Source organism: Microtus oregoni, unplaced genomic scaffold (genome assembly GCF_018167655.1).
Source record: "Microtus oregoni isolate MIOR12 unplaced genomic scaffold, Mior012 000047F_ref0000412, whole genome shotgun sequence".
NCBI classification, from domain to species: Eukaryota; Metazoa; Chordata; class Mammalia; order Rodentia; family Cricetidae; genus Microtus; species Microtus oregoni.
Window position 1 is genome coordinate 12,670,214 of NW_024543221.1, and position 14,970 is coordinate 12,685,183.

General features: G+C 44.3%; 1 protein-coding gene across 1 annotated transcript in view; it reads left to right on the top strand.

Annotated features, from left to right (window-relative positions):
• Ush2a (usherin) overlaps positions 1 to 14,970 on the top strand; it is a 669,744-nt gene that overhangs the window by 517,428 nt on the left and 137,346 nt on the right. Inside the window, 8 exon segments of the mRNA XM_041635252.1 lie at positions 831 to 885; positions 2,649 to 2,778; positions 2,917 to 3,100; positions 6,090 to 6,258; positions 6,261 to 6,307; positions 6,923 to 7,068; positions 7,903 to 7,911; positions 9,695 to 9,891. Coding sequence (XP_041491186.1) covers positions 831 to 885; positions 2,649 to 2,778; positions 2,917 to 3,100; positions 6,090 to 6,258; positions 6,261 to 6,307; positions 6,923 to 7,068; positions 7,903 to 7,911; positions 9,695 to 9,891 — 937 coding nt within the window.

Genomic DNA, 14,970 nt, shown 5'->3' on the forward strand with positions numbered 1-14,970 from the left:
GGCAATGCTGTGCTATGGGTAGGCAGAGAAAGCGAGCTGAGTACCAGCATTCATCTATGTCCTCACTTAAGACATGTCCGCATCATCTTACTTCATGAGAAGGAGCCCCTGCGTGGACTAACGATAATCCACAGTCAGTCAGTCTGTCTTTGTAGCATTGGAGGTGAGGTTCACAGCCTTGCACTCGCTTGATCAGTGAGCTGCATCCCCAAACTTAAAATGATATGTGGAGTGTCAGTTAGCCTGGAGTTCACCTCCCTTTCTAGGGGTGCAGTTTTATGATTCACTTGATGTTTTTTTTTTTTTCTGCTGCCCTTGCCTTAGTTCTCACCTCTTAGTCGGTCCTGATCTTCTTAAATCCACCTTTTAATATTTCCTTCTAGCAGTTTCTCGTCCACTGATTACTTCATCTTTTTTCACCTCCTTGAGGTACTGCCTTCCACTTATCTTTCAACTTTCCTATTAATTAAAACAGGAAATGGAACCATTTTGTCTAAAGGACTTTTTGGGTTGGATGGGGATGGTTTTGTTCCTGAGGGCATTGGTTTGGTTGGGTTTTGTGGGTTTGCTTTATCTTTGAATGGCGTTGTTTGCTTCTTTAGCACAGGTTTGACTCTTCTTGGTTTATTGTTGCTTGCCCTGAGCCTCCTAGTCTCTAGTATTTGTAAGAGCCTCTTTCATCAGAGGCTGACTGGGGACTTGCCGTGCCCATCATGGTCTGTCTGTCAGTGGGAAGCGTGGCAGGGTTACCACCTGGCAGGGAGACTCTTTGTCAGGGAGTCACATGATCAGGACTCCTAACAAGTACTGCTGTATTCTCTCTCCTCCAGGTTGGCAGTGGGGTTTGCCTGGCTGCCGGCTGTGTAGGGACCCACAGGGGCACTGGTAGTGTGTGCCATGCAGATTGACTTTTCCTGTCACTATTTCAAACCTGGGTCCCGGCTTTGTCCTTCTAGCACGTGCTCTCTGCCCCTCTCATCTGCACTAACTCTTTTGCGGCTTGTCTCATTCAGGCAGGCATGGCTAACTGCAGCCAATAGCAATACACTTGCTGCTGACAGCCCCCCTTAGGGCTATGGAGCCATCCAGGGACACAGTTTCCTGTTGACAGAGGTTTCTGTCCCACCAGGTCCCACAGTTGTACAGTCCCAAAGAAATACACAGAGGCCTACATTAATCATAAACTGGTTGGCCTATTAGCTCAGGCTTCTTATTAATTCTTACATCTTAACCCATAATTCTGTTAGTCACATGGCTTGGTACCTTTCATCAGCGAGACATTCTCATCTGCATCCTCTACAACTGCAGACCCACTCTTTCCTCTTCCCAGAATTCTTTTGTTCTTATTGCCCCCACCACTACTTCCTGCCTGGTCACCCTGCCAATACTTCCTGCCTGGCTACTGTCCAATCAGCATTTTATTAAACAAGCACAAGAAAAAAAAATCTTTACAGGGTAAAACCATTCTCCCACAGCAGTTTCCTTTTTGTTTTTCCATGCCATGCCAGTGATCTCCAGTTTTCTCTCTTTCTTTCTCTCTCTTTCTTTCTCTCTCTCTCTCTCTCTCTCCCTCCCTCCCTCCCCCTCTTTTCCTCCCTCTCCCTCTCACTCACTCTGTTGTTGCTTTGTTGCTGTTTATCCATCCTGCTTAAACCACTAAATCAACCATGCACTTTAGAACTTTACTGCTTAAATAGACTGTGTTAAAATAAAAGCAAATGTTTGTGCAAGTGATGGCTCCATAGAATGTGATTTTCAGTCTGACTGAGATATAATTGGCATGTGTGAGTACTTGAAATGCCCTGTGTGTTACTTCCCTGCCGGCTTCCTTAGACTTTATATGTTGAGTTCCTACAAGTCATCCGTTGTCTTACTGTCATTTGGATAGGTTTCCAGTGAGCAGATAAATATGCATTCACTTTGTCTTTCTTAAATGGAATTATCACCATGTTTTTCTGAAGAAATGGTATTTTGATAAACTTGAAGAGAATTTAACCTTTCAGGAAAGAGAGAAGAAAAATGATCAAATTTTAATATTAAAACCATTTAAACCCCATTTATTACTTATGCATAGGAATGTAATGTGGTTTGGTGTCTTCTGTGATTATTACCTTCTCTATAGTGCCCCAAATTTAAAATGACTGAGCGGTTAATCTCCTCAGCGTGGAGCACTCCCAGCAGGGGTGAAGCATCCAGAGGTCCCTCAGAGAGAAGACCTGGATGTGAAAACAGTCACAGGGACATGTGCAGCACTTGGGTTCTCTAAACTTCCGTGTTGTGGGTCTAACTTGTCCTCCTTAAATTTTTATTACATTTATTTGTTTATTTGTGTCTTGGGGTCAGGGCTACCTTTGAGCCGTGGAGAATCTAAGGGATGTGTAGAAGACAGAGGCCATCTTTGTGGACATGGTTCTCTCCTTCCGCCACAGAGGACCCAGGCATTGGACTCAGCTTGGCATCAGGGGCCCTTATGCACTGAGCCTTCTTACTGGCCCCAGTACCAACTTTTCTTACAGCATAGAAGTTCGGATTCTCAGAAACCCATCCTATATTTTCTCCAAAATAACAAGAAAATGTCAAAGTTCACACAAAAGCTACAGTTCTTATTTGTCACGTATCCTCTGAGTGTGAGGTCATTTGATTCACAGACCAGACCATCCTGGTGAATTTAGTTTCCATTTCATGGGCTCCTACAGATGAGGCTTTGAAAGTTCCCAGAGCTAGGAAGACACAAACCCGAAATGCAATCCAAGCCTTTCAGCATCTCTGTCCTTTCTGGTATGCAAGCCATTTTCTTTTATGTGTTTGAAGATGTTCATTTATCACAAGAGTAAAGTATTTCATTCAAATGATACAAAAATGCATTCTATGTGACTAAGGGAAGTTCACAAACTTTCTTGTCCCTTTCCCCAAAAGGAACTCAGAGTTATGGGTAGCTGTCTGCCCAGCATCCATGGAGGCCACAGCACACTGTGGGCAGTGTGACTTCACTGCCACCACCTATATCTACCCTGTGGCAAAAGGACTTTTCAACCCCACGGGGAGGGTAGCAACGGATGGATTGTGTTCTTCAGCAGAGAAAACGGTTCTTTCGGGACATGTAACCACTCTCTGTCATAGGTAGGTGATGAATGCTGAACCCGCTGCCAGTGGCTGAGTGGGCCGAGTGGGAGGCTACTTTTAATGCAGACTCCATTTCTCTCTGACAATCTCCCTCATGTCCATCAACCTTGGCCTACTCTTAGGCCAACTCGATGCATAGTAATCAAAGGCATAATCTGAATGCATTCAAAGACAGTTATTTAAATTTTTTAATCTGTCCCTCAAAAGGAATGTGTATTATTTTAAATTAAGTTGAAAGAGAATAAAGAACAAGAAGTAAATAAACTGCGTGTGCCTTTCTGGTATATTCCATTAGATGGCTATTAATTTTTATTCTCAACATTGTAACTTAACTTCTAGTAATGGCTGGTGAGGCCTGAGAGCATTGCTCTGAAGAAGGGGACCACTGCAGGGTGGGACTGTCCCCGGGATGGCCAGTCATCCTCAGAACAACCGTCACAGCCACTGACATAGTAACATCTAAGCATCCTTTTGCACTTCTGGGTTAGTCTAAAGTAGGGGTACTTAGCACTGACTGAGCTGGATAAGAAGCTCTGTAGATTCGAAGGTTATTTCTAATCACCTCTGCTCTTCCTTGCAATGTTTTACTGTTCTAATGTTTCTAAAGTTCTTACAGAATGTGATTGTTCCTGAGTACGAAGGTGTATTGCTACAGGTAGAGCCAGAGAGGGTTCATTTAAGTTACATAATTCATATGCACTCTAGAAAAATAAACAAAGCAATGCTGAATACAGCACAAACCATCGCTGTGCCTCACTAACCACAGGCAGTGATCACTCCAAATTCCAGCAATGGAGTGTTCCAGGTGAGACAAGAAACCTCCCAGAGGGAAGGAGGAGCAGAAATCGAGTGTGCTGACCAGAATGTACTCCGATGCTGTGCTAGGTAGCTCAGCTCTCCATGCTTACTCCCAAGGCCGTCATCTTGTGTGGCCATAGGATGTGACGGAATGGGGGTCACATCTGGAAAGGGGCTTGCTGTGGGAAGCAGACCAATCCACACCTGACGTCTGCTGAAAGATGAGATCTGAAAGCTTCCATATGGGCAAGGAGCTTCCTTCCATGTACTTGGCCCCTCCTTCAACTGTTGGCTCCCCTTCGGTAGCCCTTCATCATCCTGCTCAAAGGGTCATAGTATTTGGTGTAGGCCTTCCAGGTCAGCCACGAGCCCCTTCTATTCCTACAGCATCTGGCTTACAAAGACCACACCCTCTACTGCACAGCACTTGCTTTGGACACTCGTTCTATTTGTCCCACTAGGGCTGAAATGGTCTTAAAAATGTTACGTCTTTGCTTCTGTTTGTTGAGATTTATTACACTGCTCATAAACAAAAATTATTTAATAAATAACACTAGGAAAGGCTTCAAGATAGACCGCGGTTTGCCCTGCCTTCCGGCTTCCTGCTGTGAGTTAAATATCACAGTAGTGGACCCTTACTCTTAAATGGTTAGGTTTTTATTCCATAGAGTTGTCAGCTTTTATCTGCCACCTGCAATCAAGTCAACATTTTGAAGGGCTCTTAGAACATCCTTGCAGGAGCCTTCTTCCAAAATGAATAGATGCGCTACTGATGTTACATTAGAGGGGCTTTTAAAACCCAGTTGCTTTGTCTGCTGGAAAATGCTATAAATTGAGCATGAGAAACAAACTTTCTTATCTGTGGCAGTGCTGGCGTAGAACCCAGCAGCTTACCCAGCCTTGGCGAGCACTCTCCCATTGAGCTACGTCCCCAGCCCACTTCTCATGTGTTTGTTAGAGTCTCACTAAATTGCCGAGACTGGCCTTGAACTTGCTGTGAGTCTCCTGTTTCACCTGTCGCCTTCACTGGTTTGTGAAAACGGTTAAACACACTCTGATGAGTGCCCTTGCTGTTCCCTGTCTGCATTTAAAACTCATTTAGGATTGGAGAACTTGCCAGGAGTTCCATCCCTTTCCTGGTAGCCTTTGGTTGTAATAACTGATAAGATTTATAGTGAAAAAACTACAAAATAGCCTTGACATACCTGCCTCATCTAGAAGTAAAGGGGCGCACGAACTTTGGAGACACTCAATTTAACCTTACATTAGTCTTCTTTTCAATCATTTCTTTTGTACGCATATACCTGTGCATGCATGCATGTGCATGCGTGTGTGTGTGCACGCATGTGTGTACGTCTGTAAGCCAGAGGCCCACGTCGTTTGTCTATTATCCAGCTTACTTTCTGAGGTAAGAGCTCTCACTGGCTGAGCACTCTGGGATGGGCCTGTCTCCACCCCACCTGCAGTGCTGGGGTTACAACTCTGCTGAGCCTACCCAGGCTTTCCCACGCATTCTGGGTATGGCGCCAGGTGCTATGATTCTGCAGCAAGCACTTTACCCCCTGAGCCTTCACTCTAGCCCCTCAGCAGTTTCTTTACAAACATTGCCCTCTTCAGAAATGAAGAGGTCCTGGCTGTGAGACTCCATCTCCACATCTGGGGATTTATAAAATGGAGAGATTAGATTTCTGTTTATTTACAAAGGGGTAAGAGCATGAAGCATTTGTTTTAAATGTTTAGAGATCTTGAGTTTCAGGGGTTGGAGGCGTGGCTCTTAGGTTAAGAGTCAGTACTGCCCCTGTAGAGAACCAGAATGTGATTCCTAATACCCGTGAGGGAGGCTCACAACTGCCTACAACTTCAGATCCTAGGCGTCCAGGGCCGTCATCTGACCTCTGCAGGCACCAGCACGCATGCACACAACGAGAGAGAAAGAAAGAGAGAGCAATTAAAAATAAAAATTAAATTTAAAAACGATTTTTACTTTAATTTTTTTAGTGTGGTGCAGTGGGGGCACACACTTTTAATCCCAGCACTTGGGAGGCAGAGGCAGGCAGATCTCTGTGAACTTGAGGCCAGCCTGGTCTACAGAGTGAGTTCCAGGACAGCCAGTGATGATATACAGAGAAACCCTGTCTCTGAAAAAAAAAAAAAGAGTAAACCCCCAGAGTGTGCCTTTTGTCTTTGCAGACGTAGACCTTGAGCCCAGTACTGTGTATGGATACAGGACTTCTGCATGGAACAGCTATGGGTGAGGATTCAGCCAGCCTATTAAAGCCAGCTCAAGAGAAGATGCACCTCAAGGAGTCAGGGCCCCTCCATAAGCCAGGATGGGCAACCTGAAGACGCAGTTTTCTTAAACTGGACAAGCCCAAACAGTCAAATGGTATTAAACTACTTCAAAAATAGAATTACCTAACTTTATAAATTCCTAAAATATGGAAATGATTGAGTTATATATTGCCATGTATCTATTCAGTGGAAATATTTCCTGATAAAAGGAAACCCAAAATTCCTACTCAAAATTCCCAAATCCTCACATATACCAGAGCTACTTTTAAATAAGCAGAATATAACTGAAGACAAAATCGTTCTATTGCTAAAAGTAATTCTTTTTAATCATGAACAGAGATAAGCATACAACTCAGTCCTGAGTTCATCTTCCCCAGGTAGTACAATTGAGAACCACTCGCTTGAGCATAGAAAAGTGCCATGTTTTAAGATGCTGTTATACCTCATTTCTTTAAAACATGTTATGGCAGGGCTGGTGAGATAGCTGGGCAGTTAGAAAGCCTGCTCCACCAATCCTGACCTCCTGAGTTCAGCCCCTGGGACCTGTGCGGTGGAAGGAGAGAACTGTCTCCACAAAGCTGTCCTCTGACCTCCACACACGTGTACGAGCATAGATAAATAAATGTAATTGTAAAGATCAAGGACACACATGTTGTTTGAAAATGGTTAGCATGGCATGCCACACAGCCTGCGTCTTTCTACCTTCCAGGCCGTTATTCACTACATTCTTCCTCGAGATGGAAGGGGGCGATTTCGGGGACCAGCGCTGAGTTTCACCGACACAGAGGGGATCCAGCCAATCCAGGAATATTTGTACCAGCTGAAGGCTTGCACAGCTGCCAGCTGTGCAGCAAGGTGAGAGGAACTCACCTAACTGTGGGAAGAAGGATCCAGCATGAGGGCTGTGTGTCATCCTGGGTGTGACTTTTCCAAGGCCAGTAAACTGTGTCTCCCTCCAAGTGGCATTGAGGAGAGTGTGAGTCTCCTTCATTGGCTGTTGATGCTGAACAGGAGATTCCTGGCACAGAGATTTAACCACACATCAGTGTTTTATCAGGAACAGCGAACTCTCAGCCAGTACCAGTGACTCTTTTCTATCCCCTCTCATTCATTATTTCTGGATAGCTGTTGTGGTTTGCCATGACATTTTCCCCAATCGGTCTCACCATGTGGGTTGGTATCAATGCAAAAAAAAAATAGTCAGTGCTCAATAAATGCTAATGTTAGGACTGGGTCTTTAAATTCTAAGCACATTGGAGTTCATCTATCACTGGAAGAAAATTGAGGGAAAGAAAAAACATTCTGATTTTGAAAGAAACCAAAAGCTGGCATTGAATGGTAGTGGCACCTTTGGTGCTGAGCCACAGGGCATCCACACTGGCACAGGAACAAATGCCCTCCTTTCTCGGGCAAAGGAGTGTATTACCACATTCCCAGGACCAGAGGAGTCCCCGTGATACAGGTTATCCTGAGGCCGCCTCTCACGTTCTGTTGCTTTTACACAAGCCCGGGTACCTTCCTGGTTGCCAACATCATGCCCCACTCCCTGGGCAGCCATCCAATCTTACACTTCTCAGATTCCAGAACATTGAAGCAAAAATAGACAACTCTTCTCTTGGGATGTTTCTCCATCATAGGTACTCTGCTACCATGGCAGAAAATGGAACAGGTCAGGGATGGCCTACAAAGCTGTAAAATGTCCAGAATTATCATCATTTAGGTGATAACTTGCACCTAAATATCATGCCATCAAAATTTGCCCACACTTAAAAATCAGAAATCAGTGAGCCTGCCATGCAAATGAGAGATCTCAATACTCGAGCGGATGTCTTGGTAAAGGATAATAAATAATACAGTAAGTTTGAGGTCAGCCTGAGCTATAAAATACTATCCTTAATAAAAAATAAATAAATAAAAAGACAGTTACGACAGAATGCAGGTGATAGAATCTAGAATATTTGGTGTCAACCTATATAGAATATGCAGCTGGATACAGCCTGCAGCCCCTGTCCATAGCCACCCCTGGGATTGCTATGGCTGTGCCCCAACACTAAATTAGAAGTTACTTAAAGTGTTATGAGCTTTCTGGCATGTTATTTTTTCAACTTGATTCTGTGGTTCTTAAGCATAAACTTTGTAGATGACAGTGTCACGTTCCAATGTCAAAAGACTGGACACCCAGAAAAGAGGGAAGTAAGGCGTTGCTTGTGTTTTTAGGTATGTGGCTGCAGTTGTTGGTAGCTGGTGTTGCGATGGTGCCAGCAGAAACAAAAATGCTAAAATGATAGGATTATCTCCAAGTTGCTCCAAACTGTTTCAAGAGCAGGATGATGGCAGCAGGTATCATTCGCCATTTTAAATGAAAACAAAACATCTAGTTGGATGCCGGACCAGGAGATGGGCTTGCTTGAAAAATCTGAGAAACTAAAGCAAGGGGTTAAGGTAGGATCATCAAGGACCCAGAGAGAAAAGAAACAGAGCACCCCTGGTGATGACTGATGGGGAAGAAAGAAAACCCCTCAGAGGAGACCGAGAAGAAACAAAGAATTAAGGGGGAAATTAATCAAGTGTCAGTTCTCAGGAGCCAACTTCGCGGAAGCAGCCTGGGAGACACCCCAGAAGACAGAATGGCTCTATCGCTATTCATCCGGTTTAAACTTCCCAAGAGTGGGCTCTGCACACCGTCACAGAAACCACACAGCACACAGAGCCCCACTGATAACTGAGCCTGCCGCCATGCCGCAGATGGCAGCTGATTGGCCTAATCAAAAGTTACAGTCTGAACAATTCTCGAACAATTCTCTATTTTGTGTGTAACAGGACCTGGGCCGACCAGATGCCAGAACAATTGGTTAAAACATGCAATCAGGTTTATCCTGTTGGAAAAAAATATCTTCCCAACAGTGCGTTTTCATCCAGAACCATACTGTGACATCCCTGACTCAGTAACTGGCTGATTTTTCTTCTCACTTGCTTCTTTTGCCGGAGTGTCCGTGTACACGGTATACAGTTGTCTTGGGAAAGGGACCGGGAAGTCTGCCCATTATGCTGCCTAAAGCATGCTCTATGCAGGCAAGTTCAGACCTCAATTTTGCTCCATATTTACTGATGCTTCTCTTTTCAAAATCAGGCTGTTAAAATGCAAAGACACTGATGGGCCATATGGAAGAGAGTTCTCCAGGCAGACAGTCTGCCAGGCGGGTTGCACTTGTTTAAACGGAGGGCCGCACTCTGCCTTCAAAATTGTTGTCGGACCTGTTGTGATAAATAGTAGTTGGAGACTTATGTAATGTATTCAAGGTCAGATTTCATTGTTTAAATAGGATGAGAGGGAAAGAATGGAGGGGGGGGGGGTGCTCCTTCCCCCAGCCTCTGCTAATGATATGCCACGCCAGACGGCAGGGCTCTAAAACAGAAGCGACGTTTTCATTGATCAAGATTCCTAGTGGACAATGACAATAAATTGCTGTTTAATTTCCAGGCTCGCAGGTACCACCCGAGGCATCCCTGAGAGTGTCTCACCACCAAACATCACAGCCCAGGGCCCAGAGACACTATGCCTCAGCTGGAGTGTCCCTGAGAAAACGAAAGATGTCGTTAAGGAGGACCAGCGCTGGCTGGATGGGCGAGGGCTCATCTCCGCTGACACTGGTGACAGCAGGCAGCATACGGTCACAGGTGACAAAACGGGAAATCTACTGGAGGAGGCTGTCATTGCCGTGGGGTTGTGGGGGGAGCCCCCCAGGGGTGTGTGTTTGATATATGAGGTCACTTCGAAAGGACATGTTCTCCTGACATATGGTCAGGTCCTACTTAAACCATGCTAATCAAAGAGCCCACACTGGCAGCAATAAGCCACGGCAGCAGAGAACTTCAGAAATAATTTATATTTGGCTTTGATACGCAGTGTGTGGAGGGAGGGCTTGTGTCGGTATTAACTTTTTTTTTTTTTTCCAAACAAACAGTAAGATGTGTTTTCATTCTCCAGGGATAGATTCACAGGTAATGGGGCTCGGACAGACAAGTAAGGATTGAGAGGTGGAAAAAAAAATCATGTCGGGGCTGCCAGAGAGCGCCAAGGTGAATAGGGAGTTCTCGCTTGTTGACTGTTGGCTGCTTGGAACTCCTTTTCGTGATTATTTCTGTTAATGATCAGTGATCATATTATTTTGGTTATCTCTAGCATTGCCATCATTATTCCAATTGCAGGAGAGTGGTGGGTCAGCCCTCCTGGTGACCATAGAACACTTACCACGTGCAGCTTGCCTATTTCTTTTGAAGAGAAAATGCATTTCTGTCTTAATCACGTTGTTTAATCATAGGCTTCACAGCACCCAGTAGTTTAATCTTTGGTTTTGTCTTTTTTTTTCCCTTCTACCTCCATCACTAGCAAATGCAGACTGCAGACAGGGACCTGACCAACCTGTTCAGCCCTGCATTGCTGACGCTTCCACTCATCCTGAGCAGGCCAGCGGAAGCTGAGCGAATTTGGGGCAGATAGCTAAGAGATATCAAACACTATCTGAACACCAGCATGTACCTACTCAACCCCGATCTCAAACCCAAGAGGGCAGAGGTGACCCTTGGGTCTGTTTTATTAGAAAAAGTACTTCTGCAGACAAAGTCATTTCATTCATTATTGGGGTTCAGTGAGTTGCTCCAAACACACCTGGACGTTGAGGTTCTGAGACGATGGTTTTCCAAAGGGCCACTATTTCTCCATTTCTTTCTAAGACTTCCCAAAGTGATGACCTCCTGCTGCTGGGCTCTGTGCATTCAAAGAGGATTAGTCACACCGATAACAATTTACAGGAAAGTACAGAATGTCTAGAAAGATATGTCTGGTTTTTCAGAAGTCAAAATTTATGCTACACAGTTGAAAAAGCAACTCTGTGGTATTTTGTTCTTAAGTTCCATGGCTTTCTGCCTCCTAAGTACGCACTGATTGACAGGATGGCTGGTGTTTCTCCAAAAGCCCCATGAGTCCTAGGAAGACACTTAGTTCATGCTTGTACACCCGCACATCTTACTCCACATCTGGAGATCATGAACTAACTTGGTGATAACATGGATTGGGAATGCTTTCTTTCATTCAAAGGATCATACTGGTTTCTTATATCTTGTTTCACTCAAAGTAACACAAGCACAAGTAATTGATTGGTGGTTGGCTTTATGTGGCAGAACCTGGCCTTTCTCCATGACTTTCCTGTCCTAAAAAGAAGAGTTACGTTCTGACTCATTGCCTCTCACCACATGTTTGGAAATGAGGAAAGTCTGTAGACTTCATGCTTAAAAGAGGAAGAAAACTCACCCACACAAGGTGTCCACAGTATTTACTAGCTCCATCTGTAAGGGAACCAGAAATTAACTCTTTCTCTCTCTCTCTCTCTCTCTCTCTCTCTCTCTCTCTCTCTCTTTCTCTCTCTCTCTCTCTCTGTGTGTGTGTGTGTGTGTGTGTGTGTGTGTGTGTGTGTGTGTGTGTGTTCATGCACATACTGCTACTCAGTGGTTATGGTCTTAATAATATATAAAAATTTTGCAAAAGAGATAGTGAGGGCTGGGGAGATGGCTCAGAGGGTGTATGCCTGCTGTGTGAATGTTCTAATGTGAACATTAGAAACAGCCAGTGTCTGCGGTGGCATACATATGTAATCCTATCACTGGGTGGGGGGGGGCAGCAGTGGAGGCAGGAGGATTCCTGGAGCTCACTGGCCAGCCATTGTAGCCAAATCAGTCAGCACCAGGTTCAGTGAGAGACCCTGTCTCAAAAAACTAAAGTGAATAACAATCAAGTCAGACACTTGATGTTGACCTCTGACCTCCACAAGTACAGGCACTGGAAAACACCTCACACACATTCTTCCCAGACAAAAAAGTCTCTCATTTAATTAGCATAGTGACCTCTAAGATGCTTGTGGCAATAGAGGAGGTTGACCAGTAAAAAGACAGTCATTAGGCCAGTGAAGAATGCTGGGCTGGCAATACAGAGGACTTGAGTGCACATGGTAATTGAATGTGAATTAAAATTCTAAAAGTCAGCTAAAGCCACCTAAAATCACGCACCAATTCATACTGGCTCCACAGCAAACTGAGAGAGAACTTTGAAGAATGTGGCCCAGTCGTATCTACCATCTTTGGTACTGGCTTTGAAATGTTGCCCACTGTACTGGCTTGCATCAGAGACCAGCTCTGAGATGTCGGCAAAACAAATTCAATTATAATGTACAAACCCACAGGATGGACGACCTCATTAATTATAAAATAATTGCGAAGTCCTTTCTTTAAATCCCTCTGCTCCATGATCCTTCCTTTCATTGTCATTCTTCATCAATATTGCCATGTCAAAGAGGAATTTATGTGCACACATTGGTGCCAGAAGTCCTTTCATTAGCATCAACATTTTAAAGTTTTTATATATAAGTTAAACTTTCACAAAAAAATCATAAAGTGAAAATTCTTTTATATTTTATTGATTACTTTTTGAGATTTTTCTAGATGAGTGCTATGTTTACATCATTTATACCTTACTCCCTGCCCCCTCCAACTCCTCCCACATCCCCCAAATCCTCCTATATTTCTCTTTAATTATTATGGTTACATATCTATACATATGTAGACATTAATACAACTTTTTAAATTATTTTACTGTTGCTAGGATATGTATGTGTTTGGGGCTGACCACTGTGGACTGTAAAACCTGTGTGAGTGTGGACTCCCTCCCTAGGGCCAACTGACTCTCTGTCTCTCAGCAGACATTAGTTGCCTGCAGCTCTTCACCTTGGGGTGGGGGTTTTAGGATTTCCCACATCAACACTGGTAAGTCTGTGAGTAGCCAACGGGTACTGTCGTTGTACCAGTCTTGTTTGTAGTGACAGTATTGTTTAGACTTTATAGGCGTAGAATCTCTGTCATATGTGGAAGACACTCTCTTACAGCAGATATTCTGGTCACATGGCTCTTAGAATCTTCCAGTTCTTTTTCACAGTGTTCCCTAGCACTGGGTGTAGGGCTTGTGTTGTGGATGTATCTAATGGAGAGTCACTTTTGACCAGTTGGGGTTTGCTGTGAGAGTCTCCAGAGTCCTTTGGCCCATCCATCTGTCATAAATGCAGTTAGAGAATCTTTCCTTTGGGCAATAGAGCCCTGAGGAGATGGGGTTCAAAGCTTTCTAAATGCAGTTTATAAGGACCAGGAATGTGGGGCTAGGCACAAACATTTCTAAGTCAGGATCACCACAATGCGGTGTACATTCTCTGCCAGGGAACACAGGTTGTCAGCTGACCAACCAAAGACAGGAGAGAAACATTTATGATGTGATGGGTGTTTGTCTGAATGAAGAAATGTTTCTCTGTTTTTCTTCATGAAGGAAAATAACAGAATTTTCTTCCTAGACTATCTCAGATGTTTGTTTAAAGGCTTCTTGAGATGCCTGAAATAAATATTTAGATTTCTCTTCATTTCCAAACCCTAGTATTCCCTAAGTATCAGAGCCCTAATGAAGCTGCAGCACTAGGCTTTCCGGAGGCTGAAGGAGCTCAGTCCGGGCATGGCATGAGGGACCAACAGCACCTTGCCGCAGCCATGCTGTCTCCATGCTTACTTTTAATTACCTCAAAGCCTAGGAAACATGATCCCATAAATGCTTTGTGGGAATAGTGGCAAAGGCCCTCATCACTCGAAACCCATAAATTGCTTATAATCCTCTAAAGATGTTTTTTTTAAAAAAAGCATTAAGTAATTGAAGACAGGAAGTCCTCAGTTAATTATTTAGAGGTGTTATCAATGCCTTAAGTAAACTGGAGCATTGTCTGCTATCTCCCCACACCGGGCCCCGTGAGACCCAGGAGAGAGCAGCTCCCTTCGGCTCATATTCACTAATGCAAACAGCACATGGTAGCTTGTCAATAGAGTCCTCCCCTGATCACTTATGGCTAAGTTCGTCTACTATTCCATCCTACACACAACATTTGGATGGCAGAATGGTCGTGTTAGCCAGCCTGTGTCTTGGGGATAGAGAGGAAGGTGGAAGGGCTATCTCAGTGACTGACTGAGCACAGTGAATGAATGAATCACCTCCTCTTCAGCAGCAGGTCTGGTGAGGCCTGTGTGTCTCTTAACTCGGGGTAAACTGTTGCCAAATGAATTACTTGTGGGCTGTTCATCATTGCCTTGCAGTCAGAAGGCACATTCAGGCGTCGATTTGCCTTCTCTCTTCCGCTTCAAGGTTATTGAAAGCCCTTTCTACTAGGGAACACAAACCCTAACATTTCTGTTTAAAACAGAAAGTAGAATAGTAACATTATGCTAATGCCAGTACTATCCACATTACTTTTGAAAATGAGAAAACGTATTTTGAACATCAGGATGACAAAATGTGGAAAAAATCCTTGTGAAGGGTTTCCCTTCAGATGACTCCACTGTGTGGTGACAAGTTATCTTTATTGTCGTGATAGCTATAACATTTTATTGAGCTGGGAGATGGCTCAGTGGGTAAAGTGCTTGCCTCACAAGCATTAGGACCCGAGTTTGAATCCTCAGAGCCCACGTAAACCTGCACATGGTAGCATGTATCTGTAATCCCAGGACTCCTAGAGCACTATGGGAGGTGGAGACAAGAGAATCCTGGGAAACTCCAGGCCAGCTAGAACATCAAGAGAGAACATCAAGAGAGCCTGCCTCAAACAGGGTGAAAGGTGGAGTGATACCTGAGATTGTCCTTTGACCTCACCAATGTACTGATGCAACACACATACATAC